The sequence below is a fragment of the Thunnus maccoyii genome, chromosome 16 (assembly GCF_910596095.1).
Source record: "Thunnus maccoyii chromosome 16, fThuMac1.1, whole genome shotgun sequence".
NCBI classification, from domain to species: Eukaryota; Metazoa; Chordata; class Actinopteri; order Scombriformes; family Scombridae; genus Thunnus; species Thunnus maccoyii.
In genome coordinates, this window is record NC_056548.1 from 19,641,464 (window position 1) to 19,655,876 (window position 14,413).

At 41.7% G+C, this 14,413-nt stretch overlaps 1 protein-coding gene across 13 annotated transcripts in view; it reads right to left on the minus strand.

Moving 5' to 3' along the window:
- LOC121880586 (AT-rich interactive domain-containing protein 1B-like) overlaps window positions 1-14,413 on the minus strand; it is a 209,576-nt gene that overhangs the window by 108,832 nt on the left and 86,331 nt on the right. For all 13 annotated transcript variants that reach the window (XM_042387891.1, XM_042387892.1, XM_042387894.1 and 10 more), the window contains one exon: window positions 11,323-11,427. In XM_042387891.1, the coding sequence (XP_042243825.1) occupies window positions 11,323-11,427 (105 nt within the window). The remainder of the gene's footprint in view (window positions 1-11,322; window positions 11,428-14,413) is intronic.

Below are 14,413 nucleotides of genomic sequence, written 5' to 3' on the forward strand. Positions count from 1 at the left end.
TGGAAAACCAGGCAGTAAACCAGTCACCGTATAAGTAAGCCAGTCAGTCAGTAAGGGTCTGTAATGGCAGTGCAAGGCCACCGGTGGAAAATGAAAGTGCGCTATATTGGAGTGGGCTAAGATTGGGGTCAGACCTATATGGTGCACAGGCCAAGGAGAGGAAATATCAGGAGGAGGAGGAGGAGGAGGAGGAGGAGAAGGAGGAGAGGAGAGGAGAGGAGAGGAGAAGAAAGATAGGAGAGCTACGAAAGTCATTGGAATAAACTACATGAATAAAAAAAATAGTAAAAAATATCACAAATCAGCCTGCTAACTAATTCTACCACACATTACTGTTTTTAATATCTTTTTATTTTTCTGTTGATAAAGTTTCAGATTCCATAGGTGGCACTTTTCCTTTCTCTGTTGAGCTGAGGTAGCCACTCCAAGCATAACAGACACATAAAAACCTCACTTTTTGTACAGGTAGGCTTTTTATATGGACAGCAGCACCTGACATAAAGTGTGAAAATGTTGACTATAGAATGGCAAAATGAATATATGTCATATATCTTGTTGGCAGCCAGTTGGACAGTTTACAGTAAGTGTAACAGGCATTCAAATATTACTGTAGATACCAATCCACCCATGTAAAGCATCAGTAGCAAATTACATTAAAAACAATGCCAGAACTGCATTACCGCATACATGTATATACAGTATAGAACAAGGAAATTAATTGACAATATTCTGGTCATAATAACTGTTCATATTGTGGAAGAACACCACACCTGTGAACTACAATGGAGCCAAAACCACTGCTTTTATCCCCTGTATTCCCTACATCCCTTTCAATCATCCTTCTGTATTTCACCTCTCCTCATTTCTGCATTGTTCTCTTCCTCTTTAACTTTCACCCTTCTCTCTCTCTCTCTCTCTCCATCGGCCCCCGACCAAGGAGAAGCGATTTGCAGCAGCAATCCGTCGCTAATTCTCGCTCAGCGTTCATGAAAAATGTATAGCAGGCAGACTGTGGGGAGATGCAGATTGGCGCTGGGCCCGCAGCAAGAGTCTGGCTCTGCATTAATGGAACATTATTTTCAACCTCTCCATCCCTCCATCTCCATCTTTTCTCTCCCTCCCTTCTTCTTTTTAGCTATACTGTCTTATGCTGAAACAGAATAACCTTATAGTTGGCTGTAGGAATGAGAACGAGGAATGCTATCCATCCATCCATCTATCTATCTATCTATCTATCTATCTATCTATCTATCTATCTATCTATCTATCCATCTATCTATCTATCTAGCTACACTGACTTTTAAAAGGCTCTTCTCCTCGCTCTCTCAGAGTTTGATGAAACAAAAGCCATACATATTCCAGGACTCAGTGGAATATTAGCAGCTCAAACAACCCAAACACAGCTATCTACAATCTGAACAACTCTGTGTGTGTGTATGTGTGTGTGTGTGTGTGTTTTTGAACGTGCACTTGCATTTGCCTGTGAGCGCAGTGTGCAACCAGCTAAACCTTCTCAAAGATAATAAGAGGAAAAACTTTATCTTAATCTTTAAAAGGCACAACATGAAGTTTGAATCCAGCTGTGAAATGGGTCGTGTGTATGTGTGTGAATGCATCTTAGCATGAATTCACAGATATGTGTGTGTGTGTGTGTGTGTGTGTGTGCGTGTGGATGTGTTTAAAGCACAGGTATCTTATGAGAGTAGATTAATAACAGCACTGTAATGCCATCAGGACTAGTCACAGTGTGGATCATGCATAATAAACCTCCCAAGGAGTTTACACACACACACACACACACATGCACACACACTTTCTGTCACTATAGCAACGCCGGTGGTGTTGCTGTCCCTAACTTCAAAGTCAGATGTAATTTCAGCCTCCCAGCAGCCAGAGGGAGCCATGGTGATGACAGAATATTCCTCCTCTAATGGCTCCTTCCTCCCTCCATCCCTCCTCCATTCCTCCACTTTTCTTCTCCTCCATTCCTCTGCTGGCTCCTTCCTTCATTCCTCCCCTGCCTAGCCAGCCTGCTCAGAGGCCAGGCATCCACGACCAGACTTAAAAATAAACCCAGAAAGGTTAGAAGTGGATGACTGAAGCTAAGGAAAGAGGGAGTGAGAGGAGAAGGGGGGAAGCTAAAACAGACGGAGGAAGGGCAAAGGAAGGAGTCGGGGAGAAGGGAAGGAAAGTGGGAGGGAGATAAGGCGTAAAAGGAAGGAGGGTGATGTGGTCTACAGCAATCCAAAAGGTGGACTGTGAAACTACAATATCAGCTGCAAATGTTACTCATTTGTTATGGTAATCCCACCGAGGAAGTGAAATATCTCCGGATTCATGTACTGAAAATTGAATCGACAAAAAGACGGTTCCCACATCAAAACTATTCATGTTCCCAACCTTCACTTCATATCAACTCAATAACATTTGAAGTAGGGCTGGGCGATATGGACAAAACCATGATATTTTTGAACAGATACCTTGATATCGTTGCAACAATATTGTAGGGATGACTATTGGTGCTTTCACAAAATATTTCCACAAGGAGATTTTTGATAAATAATCGTCAGTAATGTGGATATAATGACTAAGTGGGTAAATGCAAACAATAGAACAGCTAGAACAATCCGGTAAGTTCAGACAATGACATCACTTTAATGTAATGCAGCCTTTAAACCAGGAAAAGACAACACTTTGCCATATAACAATATTACAATATCTTAAATCTAAGACAATATGTAGTCTCATATCACAATATCATATTATATCGATATACTGTCCAGCCCTAATATGAAGCCATTTTAACAGTTAATTTAAATAGTATATGTAGTAACAGAAAATCATCATTTACAATGGAAAGCTTAGTGCCAGAAGGGCATATCAGGCATTAATGATTGGTGAAAATGAAATCTATTTATATCAAATATGCACATGAGATCTATTTGGTTCTTAACTTTTCTGGAATCAACATGAATGCGTGTTTTATCAAAGCAAATCCAAACTGCACTTTGAACTGAATGAAGGTGATGTCAGGCCAATACCCTAATCACACTTTAAGAACGACACACAATGTAACACCTCGAAAGGACAAGACAAACTGGTAAAACACGCAGTGTGTCATGTTCATTTACTCTGTATATCCAACATCCCGATATAGCAGCCTCAGCTTTCACACACTGTCACCCTCTTGACTGTCCTGTGGTAGAGCAGGGAAGACAGTTAGGAAGGTGTTGATGTGTGTTTTGTGTCCCATGAAAAAGAAAGAAAAGGTAATACATACGTACACACTGTTTCTCTGCCACACGCGGAAACAGACACACACAGGCAAACACAAAAACACATATCAACACATGCACACACTTATCCAAACACATATAGTCATCCACTTTCCATTTACATCATCTACTTTTTACAAGGTGTTTATGCAGAATCCTGCTTTTCACTGAACTACAGATGTGTTGTGTGTGTGTATGAGTGTGTATGTGTGTGTGTGTGTGTGTGTTCAGCTGTATTAATGGAAACCTACAGCCATGAGCTGCCTCTCCTTCTCTGTCCTCTTTTGTCCTAAATTTGAACTAGTCTTCCTAATCTGTTAGAGACACGAGGAAGAAATAAGCTTTGACAAAAGACACCAGCCAGAGGAAAAGAACTGATGGGCAAAGGATAAAAAAAGATGCAGACAGGAACATTTCTCTCCTTCTAGGGTCAGTCCTCTCTCCCTCTCCCCCTCCTTCTCCTCCTCCCTTATCTCCCCCTCCGTCTCTCCTCCTCTGTAGGAGAGGCTGGTGGAGAGGCGCCAGTGGAACTGGACTGGTGTTTTCTTAACCAAGTTCATCCCTCTCCATTTCCCCTCACTCTCAAATCATAAAGCCTGTCACACACTGGGGGTGTACGCATGTGTAAGCATAGAGGTAGGTGAGTGTGTAATAGTCACATGCACGTGCACACACACATTTATCTACCCTTCACTCTGTTGCGCTAGGCTTCAGTCAGCCAGCCTGTCAGGGGTGGTTGGGTATAAACATGGCCTCCTCTGCAGCTGAGGAGCTTCTCCCCCGTCTCTCCACCACTGCTGCTCAGCCTTGTGTTACCAGTTTGCTTTAACAACCTACACTGGGCAGCATAGTTCCCAGTAGGTAGAACAGTGTGTAGCCATCAAATTTGGCCACAAGATACAACTAAAAGCCTTCAGGCAAAAAATACTTTATTGATCCCCATTGGGAAATTCTCTTTTGGTGTGTCTCTTCTTGGCAGGGGATAGAGTGCAGTGTCAGCTGAGGAGGAGTGCTGGTGGGGACTCAGTGTCCTGCTAAAGGACACTTAAGTAGTGCAGATGCTTGACAGCAAGGAGGTTCAAACTTTGGTCTTCCAACTAATGGCTGGCCTCTTTTCAGGTGACTTCAGTAGTCATCATTTCAAACCTGACATGTATCACTGTAGCCTTGCTTCAAGACAAATGCTAAGACATTTGCTTAAAGACAAATGTGAAGACATATGTTTAAAATTCAAAGTGATTTCTCATGTCACTATTCATCTCAAGGATTTGCTGATATTTCAGCTGTTAGAAATAACATTCTAAAGAAGCTAAATATAACTGGAGACACAGCTGTGAAATTGCAGCAGAATGCCTATGAATCTAATTATATTTCAGACATGATCACAGGTGAATTCTCTAGGTTTAAAGGGATGGTGATGATGTGTACAGATGAAAGGCGCAGAGAAATTTCTCCACAGATCAATTCCGCTTCCTGCGTGTCTGCGTTTTAGAGCCGTGGGGGAACAAATAGTACGGCCCCAGCAAAAACACGTGTTCCTGGCTCTTGAGGATCAAAAAACTATGCGTGTACATGAAACTGTGTGTGCGTGCTAAATGATTCATGAGGAGCAAACGAAAACAGGCCGGCTTACACGCGGAAAAATAGCCCGTCTGCATTTGAGATGAAGGCGGTGTCCTCAGACCCGCTGTGTCATGATATCTGGGTCTTGCGGTGAAACAGGGCAGAGGTGGAAACATGGATTATGTGTGCAGTAGAAAATTTGAGGAGGAGTTCGGTGTGTAGCAGTGTGAACATTAGGGAGTAGTGTAAGTATTTAATACGTACAAACATCTCAAATTATACGGCAAGTTATAAAATCATATGGAGCAGATATGAATTAATAACTTAGGTCTACAAGTTTAAGACTGTCTGGTTATTTGGCATGACCATGAGCATTCCACTATACCTCAGAGTGTGAAACTGGCTTCAGATTAGCTGTCCTATTCTCAGAGCCGCTATGTGTTCATAGCAGTGGCAGGGAGCTGCTGTGGCCTTCAGTGCTGCTGCCTGTTCTAAGAATAGGCTAGCAGGGTCCAGAGAACATCTAGTCTCCGAGTCTCCCTGCCTCCCTCTCTCCCTCACATACTGCAAAACATATAAAATATATATATATATATTTGAAGTATGTGTCACATAAAACATACAGAAAATATAGGCAGCAGTTAAAGTCCTACTGATATAAGTGATAATACATTTAGTCAGTGTAATTTGAATGGTTTCCCAAAATATATATTCAGATATAAATGGGAGATGTGTTTTTCTTTCCACATGGGTCTTTCCATTTTTCCTTTCGTGTCCTTTTCCTCCTCGCCTCTCCCCCCCCTCCACCCCACCCCTCTATTCCATCCCTCTTCATCTCCCCTGCATTTTCTTTGGTTTCTTGACTCCCTCTGCCTCCTTTTCTGCTCTCCTCTCCTCCCCCCTGTGTGCACTAATGTGGAGGCTGAATCTAACCCTGCTGGATGACATTACTCTGTGCTGCCTGCTGGCCTGTCTGCCTGCCTGGGGACTCTAAAATAAAACACAGCAGTGGAGAGAGCCAGAGTGAGAGCACATACTGTATAGGCAGCCTGACTGACATGCTCTGATAGAGCACACGCACACACTCGGTGTGTGAAAACGGCACGCAGAGGACAGAATGTGTATCAAAGCGCGCATGACCGTGTGTTTGCGAGCAAAGTGGTCCGTGTGTGTGTGTGAGTGTGTGGTTGTAGTGAGGGAGAAGGGAGGGGAGCAGGCCTCTCCAGCTGTGCCCTGTCAATCATTCATGACCTAACACTCAGAAAAACAGAGGAGGGCAAGGTGGACAGGAGTGAGAGCGAATAGACAGCGAGGGAGAGATAGTGTTTCTGAATTTTCCCTTTTGTCTGATGGAAAATAAGTCAAGGAGGGGCAAATGAGCACTGAAAGACATACAAGAATATTTTTGTCCATGTTAGTGTGCGTGTGTGTTTGTGTGTGTGTCTGTGTGTATGTGTGTTAGTGTGAATAACATGCCGCTGCCGGAACCCCATAGCCTGAATTCAACATCCCTCACCCTGAACAAGTGACAAAAAGATAACCACGTTTCACTTCACCGCTTCACGCCCTCTCTCTCTCTTTCTCTCTCTCTCCCTCTCTCTCTCTCTCTTACTCATTCTCTTTCTCATCCTGTTCTTCCACCCCCCACCTCCCCCCCCCCTCTTCCCTCCGCCCCTCTCCTCACCTCACCCTCCCACCCCCAGCTCTCTCTCTGTCTTTCCACATGGCTGGCCATCCTCTCCCATGTCCCAGAGGATGGGAGGCTGTGCGGCAGCTTGGCAGGCTGTCAGGGGAGCGCCGGAGAGCAGGGAACATGTAGTGACTGGAACGGGGGTGGCGGCTATGTTGGGGAGGGGGGGTGCCGGTGGGTATGAAAGCCCTGGCTCCTCACCTCACTGTGAACCTGGAAGAACTGGCTCGGCTTAGCGACGTTAGGCAAAAGATGCAAAGAGCTGAGGGGGCTACAGAGAGGAGAAAAACACAGAGCTCTCACTCCTATTCTATTTCCACGCACCAGAAACATCACTGCCACACGCAGCAGGGAATAACAAGGCAGCAGTCAACATGTCATCCTGTGGCAGTCATGCAGTCCAGCTCTGTAACACTCCGTCTGTAACCAACATGTCACCTTTTGCTGACCTATAATTGACGCATCTCCCCTGTGGAAATCAGGGTACTTTCAAAAATGGCACAACTCATTCCTTCAAGTTTTCACACAATCTATTCATTGATATTTCAGATATTACATGTGGTGAATGAACAGAGGATGGAAAGGTTATGCCAAAAGTTATGCCCTTCTGTTACAGATGCAAATAGTATCTAAATTTACTTTTACATGCAAACCAATGGCAAACAAGAACTGATGATGGTTGTTATGTATTTGACTGTAACGTGCAACAGCAAGAGGGAGAAAATAGATGGAGGCTGCTGCCAACTTTTTCCAAAAATGTTTCGCTATTGAGTGGTTCAGCTTCTCAATAGAAGATCTTTGCTCTAACTCCTGACTTCACTATTGTGTAGAACTGGAGGAACAGGCTCAGCTAGACCAGTGCAAATCTGAAGAGGCTGAAAACGTTGTAAGAGGAATACTGTGGTGTTAATGCTAACCCTGTACTGAAAACCAGGTGGTGAATGCTGATGTCATTTTAAAAATGATACCCTGAAAAAGATGCTGGTAAACATTAAAGTAAATGCAGACTGCTGACGAGAAGAAGCAAGGCTTCTTTGAACAGATAAGAAATGACAAAATGTTAAAACTCAAAGGTATACAATGAAAACACCGTTCAATCATTGATTCATTCATGAAGAGCACTGTGACAGAAAAGCAACAAAAATCAACACTAATGCAAGGCTTAAACTAGGGCTGCACAATCAATCAAAATACACAATCTTGATCTTGATTCAAGGCTCTATGCGATTAGATTTTTATGTGACAATAATTCTGCAATGTTTGTATCAGCGGGAAAATCCACTGCCCCAGCAATGGTTAGGAAGAACAAATATATCTATAAACGCTGTGCTTGTACTGTAAAATAGCTGTGTGGAACTGCTTTCAAAGATGATGATGACAGTCAATATTGCCTGTGCTACTTTTCAAAAGTAAATTCATACAACTACTTGCAGAACATTAAAAGACTACAGAGGTAATGCTTTACCTAAGTTAACCAAAGATATGGCTCTGGTCAACACCGTGAAACAAGAGATTAATGCTTTGGTAAACAAACGCTACTCAATGCTTTCCTGCAACTGCTTTGTTTATGTTGTGCCACCTAATTTAAATGTCAAGCAGAAGTCAAGGCAGAAATTGAAAAAAATATCATTTTGAAGCCATGCTGGATTTATGATCTAGCTAAACTACGGAATCATTGTCATGTTTGGATGAAGACAATATGGATTGCAATAATTTCATTGAAGAAATGGTGCCCCTAAGAATCAGGGAGAAAATCGTGATTCTCATTTTGACCAGGATCGTGCAGCCCTAGCTTAAACGCGTAACATGAAGTATAGATGGCTGACACCAACAACAATGCTACACTGAAAAGCTAATGGTGGGCACTTACTTTGTCTTATTCCAACTGAAGTATTTTAGTGATTTTATTTTAACAGCAGTGTTCACAATAGAAATACTGTATAATGATATGGAATACAAGGCATGCTGTACCTCTGATACATTACATTTTAAAAGACCCAAGGGGCACTGTGACTTGCATTTGTGATAAGTTACTAAAGCACTTTTCCCTTTGGTCTCCCTTCAAAAATCCCGCCACATCACACAGCAGACTCGTCCCAAAACAACAACATGACACTTTGCCGACCCGCACTCCCTCCCTCCTGACAGAGAGAAAGAAAAAAAAAAGATGACAGCAGCTTTAGATCTGACATCAAACGCCGGCGAGAGAGTGAGAAAGAGAGAGGGGGGAGAAAAAAAAACGGTTACATCTCTGGCGTGACAGCTTGCTGGAAGAGCCTGGCAAACGCAGAGCAATTTCTCTCTCCTTCTCTCTTTCTATCTATCCATCTCTCCCTCTGTGTCTCTCTCTCATCAAAACTTGCCGCCGATTAGGATCGCGGCAAGCCATGCGCTTTGGATGGGATGTGAAAACACACGGAGAACCCAAGGGGTAAAACGCCAGGATTAAAGTGGTGAGGGAATATGGGGTGATAGTGGCGGTGGTTCAAATAGATCGGCCCCCGCGACTGCAGTGGCTCCTCGCCTCGCCTTGCTCTCTCGCTCTGGATTCACACACTGATACATCAAGGCCATTTCTCATTATAGCACGAGGGGGAAAAAAGCTTTCATGATGCTACTTTAGAGAAAAAGACAGAGAGGAAAAGGGAAGGGGGGGTTGAGGGGATAAAGAGTATGGGAGAATAAAAGTGAAAGAAAAAGGAGAAATACCAAGATAAAGCAGATGACATACTATTAGTATGTTACAGAGGAAAGAACAGAGAAGGAGAGGATGTGTGAGTGTGACTGTGTGTATGTGTGTATGAGGAAGTGAAGTTATAGGAATCACTTGGAAAACTGACACACAGCAGCTGATTTTAAGCAAAGCAAAGTCAAACATCAGTGTGTGTTGAAAGACAGAGGACAACCAATGAACACAGACTAGAAATGTATCAGTTTATGAAAAATATCATGGCTTCATTAAAGGGGACCTATTACGCCATATATATAATGACCTATTCAGTCATATATATATAATGTTACAATGTCGGATGGTCATATTAAACGTGGGAAAAGTGTCAAATTATGAGGTAAACATATGTAGAAGTAATCCCTGTGAGCAAAAAGCTCAAGCTTCAGACTGCTCTGAATGCTCGGTTTCCAATAGTTTTTTCTACTTTCAGCCCGAGCTGACGTCCGCTCATGATAGATTTCTTTATATGGTCATCTGCTCCACGCTCAGCACACGAGTTCACTGCTCTGCTCCGCTAACATTGGCATTTTTCCATTGTTTTGGGGGTAGTCACTCCGAGCCATGACTCGAGTTGAGCTGGCACACTGTGAGCGTTTTTCCATTACACAGCACGGCAGTAAAATAAGTTGTTTACCTGTTGTTTACCTGCAACTCTTCATCAAACATCATCACCACTGTGGTTATTTCTGCTTGTACTATTCCTCCCTGTATTATTAACTGATCTGCTGAGCAGAGAGCTCCAAATATCTCCAGATGTTGTTGTTTTGATGTTGTTGGTTTTTAGCGATGCTAACGAAGCTCCGCTAATTCAGTGATGAGCACATTTAATTTCCTGTAAATTCTTCACAATAAAAGTCTCCTGTTATTTAGTCATTAAAAGCTTTTAATATGAAGCAGTAAAGCAGGAAATGTTGGGTTTGCAACGGCGGTAACTTAACATGATACTGATACTGCTGCACCTCGGCAGGCTACCAGAAAGCTGGCCAATCAGAACAGAGAAGGCTCATTAGGAGGGGGGCCTTAAAGAGACAGGAGCTAAGACTGCCTGTTAGAGACAGAGGTTGAACTGAGGGACTGCATAACGGGCTAGTATAAGATAAATAAGGAGTTTTTTGAACTGAGAATCATGCAAAGCTACTCTAGTGGAGTCCTAGAATAAAAATATAAAGCTGGAAATGAACATAATAGGTCCCTTTTAAGAGTTTGTACACTTTAATTTAGCTTTTCTCGCAGTTCATTCCTCCACTCCTGTTCCAAAGTGTCTGGTAAATTAAACGGCACACACCTCAAGGAGTGCCAATATTTGCGGCCATTTGCAAATGTCTATTTATTCTATTCTTGAAAGTGCTGAGGAGCTGTAAGGGGAGAAATGATAGAGAGTAAAAACCGATTAGTTTAGCCAAAAAACTGAAGCAGCCCACATCTTTCTCTCCCCCCTCTCAGATCAGCCTGTTCTCACCATTTCTTCTCAATTACTCCTCCAGTCAACCTGCTTAACGATTTTTAGCTCGCCCAAATGCCAAGAGGCAGTGCGGGTGGGTTTGCAAGAATGTGTGTGTCCACGCATATGTTTTTCTGTTCGTGTGGGTGTATGTGTAAGTGAGTGCATGATGCTTTGACCACGGAGCTGATGCATGTGGCCTTTTTTCGGTATGGATGCCAGTCAAAACACAGACATAAGCTATGAAGTAAGCAGTCAAATCCATGTTTCCCCTGTGACATGAGATAGAGAGGACGGATGGAGGCATGTGATTGGACAGAAAAGCTTAAAACTGAGCATCAGACACCATGCTGGAAGTACAGGAAGTGGAGGAAGACAAGGAAGCAAATGTTTCTTTCAGGCCTTAAGCTGTGTTTTTATGTCTGTCTCTCACACACAAACACACACACACACACACACACACACACACACACACACACACACACACACACACACACACACACACAGAAAGCATTTTCAAGCTGTGATATAAAAAGTTTCCCTAATGTGCAATGGTGTATTTAATTGTTTGTGTCACATTTAGCATTTAACTCATTGGTGGACATAACTGTCACTAACTCACCGGCAGACTGGAGGGGCGGTCCTGGGAGACACCATCCTCATTGTTGGCCTTCCCAGAATTCCCTTGGGCTGGACCCCTGGTGCTGTAGCTCTCTTGCTGGGCCTCCTTGAAAGAAAGAGAGAGATTGCCACTTGAATCTATGATCAGCAAAACAGATCTATTTCACAGACCCCTCTAATACATAAGTAAATGAAAAACATTAAAATCCTATATATATACAATATGTAAATATGTATATTACCAATATTTTAGAGCCCTAAAAGTGAAGTCTAATTGGGATATCAGAAATATATATTATTTTATGAACTAAAAAAATTACAGCCTATAATGCAGTCAAAGTGCTTGAGGTAAATTCAAAACAGTGTTGATACAGTGCGCTCTGTCCCTGAATATGTTAAGAACATTTAGTTCATGGTTCAGCTGTAAAAGACCCGGCCTCAAGGACACATTTGTTACAACTCTACCAATTTGAAGGCTCCTTGCTAAAAGAAATGCTTTTATGTATTTGTACAAAAACAGTAAACATGCTGACATTTGACACTGGCACAAATGCTCAGATTTTTTTTAATTACTTTTTCTGCAAAACATTATTATCATATTGTCTCAACAACACTCTTGCATTACGATGAAAAGGTTCTAAATGTGAGTGAGAGAGATGAGGGAATGAGTTGGACTGTTGAGTGTGTCTCAGGTTTGCGGCGCTGTAATAAACACTCTGATTCCCACTTAGATCAAGTCACAACACAAAGAGCCACATTGCACAAGGAAATACACACACTCTGATACAGTACATGTAGACTGAAAAACATCCAAACACGCACCCATCAGCACACCATACCAGCCAATTCATTTCAACTAAATCCCAGCCTAACCATCCACTAATCCTTGAAACATACACACACATGCAAACACACACCAACACACACACTCAGTCCTATTGTTCAATCTAAGTCATTTTCTTTCCCTCTGTAATCACAAGCCTATCTAGTGTAAACCAATTTTCTCCCCATTGTCGGAGGTGTTGCCCTCTCCCTCTCCCTCCCTCTGTATCTCTCCCTCCTTCCCTCTCCCTCTTCTTTTCATTCACCACGGAGGTTGTTCCTCCATCATGTTAAGCATCGGCAGCACAATGGCAACTTGTAAAAGAGCTCTGAGTGGAAGGATTAGTGATAACTGATCGGCGAGACGTGGCGAGAGATCACACACGAGTGCTTGCAGACCATACACAACATACGTACACGCACAGCCACACATTTATGCACACACAAACCGGGAGTCTTCACATTTTTACTTTCAAAATCAATTTTCCCCCCACAGAGTTTGATTTCTTATCTGTTGTGTGCTTATACTGTAGAAGGTGGGCAATATTACTGTCAGCCAGGTGATATAATTTTTATAGCTGAAGATTATCCTTCACAGCAAGAAATGTATCATGTGAAATGTATCTATTATAAGAGCATTAAATGTGTCATAATGTGTGCATCAGAGCTGAATGATATAAATTTGGTACTTACTAAAGTTAATTTCTTAAGAATATACCTGCAAAGTTACTCTGCACACACAGTTTGCATGCTGCTTCAACAGCTGCACACACACACACACACACACACACAGACAAAAAGTTAATGTATTCATTCATCCATTATTAAGAAAAGTCAATGTAATGACCTTAAATGCCCTAGAGTAGTTCCTTCAAATCCACATTTCAATTATCAGCCAATTAAATCGCTGAAGCAGTAATTTCTAAAAATACAGCACATTTTAAATATCTTACTTTTAAATACAATATATACATGTTACATAAAATGCCAGTTAAGGTGTTAAATGTTTTCTAAATAGGTATTTGGAACACAGTTACTCAAAGTACCATTTTTAGCATCAAGTGAACTCCTAAAACATGTGGCTTGTGGCAATGCTGGTGCAATTCTCCTAAATCTGGTGTGTCTTCATATGTTTATCTGTTTCACATGTTCCAATATGGATTATTACTTTTTGTCACTGAGCCCTCTGCTAAAAGGTCTTTCAATTAACTTAGCATTAATTAATCGTGATTTTAGTTTTCTTAGTTGAAGGAGAAAAAGGGGCATGTCAGCAACATATAAAATCTTTTGCAAATTTTGCATTTTGTTGGTGTCTTGCTTGCACAGTCTGACATATTTATGATTGACACATGGAGAAAAACATGATATATATATATAGAGAGAGAGAGAAAAACAGTTGATTGTTCTGAAATGTGTGATGTTATCGATGGATCGAAATTCTACTGTTACACTATGAAGTAACTACTCTCTGTCCCATACACATCCAAATGTATTACTGCAACATAGCATAGTCACAGTTTACAATTACTGGATCATCTGATCCACTTGCACAACTGAACTTATGTATATTCTGTATTTCTGTATTATAGTATATTAGCCAAATATATATATATCTATATGTAGCATTGAACTGAAAAGTATAAATATAACTGTGGCAGGATGACAATAAAAGTCCTTGTATTCTTGTATCCAATGTATGGAGTTTTTCTGTAGGTAACTGTAAGTTTAAAATTTTACAACACACATTTAATGATGTGTTTTTATGATCAATAGGCCTCCTGCAAGAACATTTTCATATTTTTATCCTAAAACTCTCTTACATTTGCTGGTACGAGTGTTCCAAGTCGGATTCAACAAACTCTCTTAACTGCCTGAACATGTTGTAAATCGCTCGTTTCAGCCTGATGAAAACCACCTGTTCATAAAAAAGTACATGTTCATCAGATGTGATCATTAGCATAATCCACGCCCATAAAATTGCCATATAAGGCTCTGTGTTCTGCTCTGTTTGTGGGCGAGTTTCATTCACAAAATGTTCTCAAAGAGTAAAAACACTGCACAACTTCAAGTCCTGCTTTCAGAAATCATTAGACAAAAACTAGAAGTGTCAGTAGTAGGAGACCCAAAACAAATGGAAAATATGAATCCAGCTAACATGTCATCAGAACAGCTCTGCACTGTGACAGAAATAAAGAGGGAATGCTTTCATTTAAAGTTTTAAAGATGCTAAAATATGTCTTTCTAAAGCAAAGCGGCCGTGATGGGAAGCG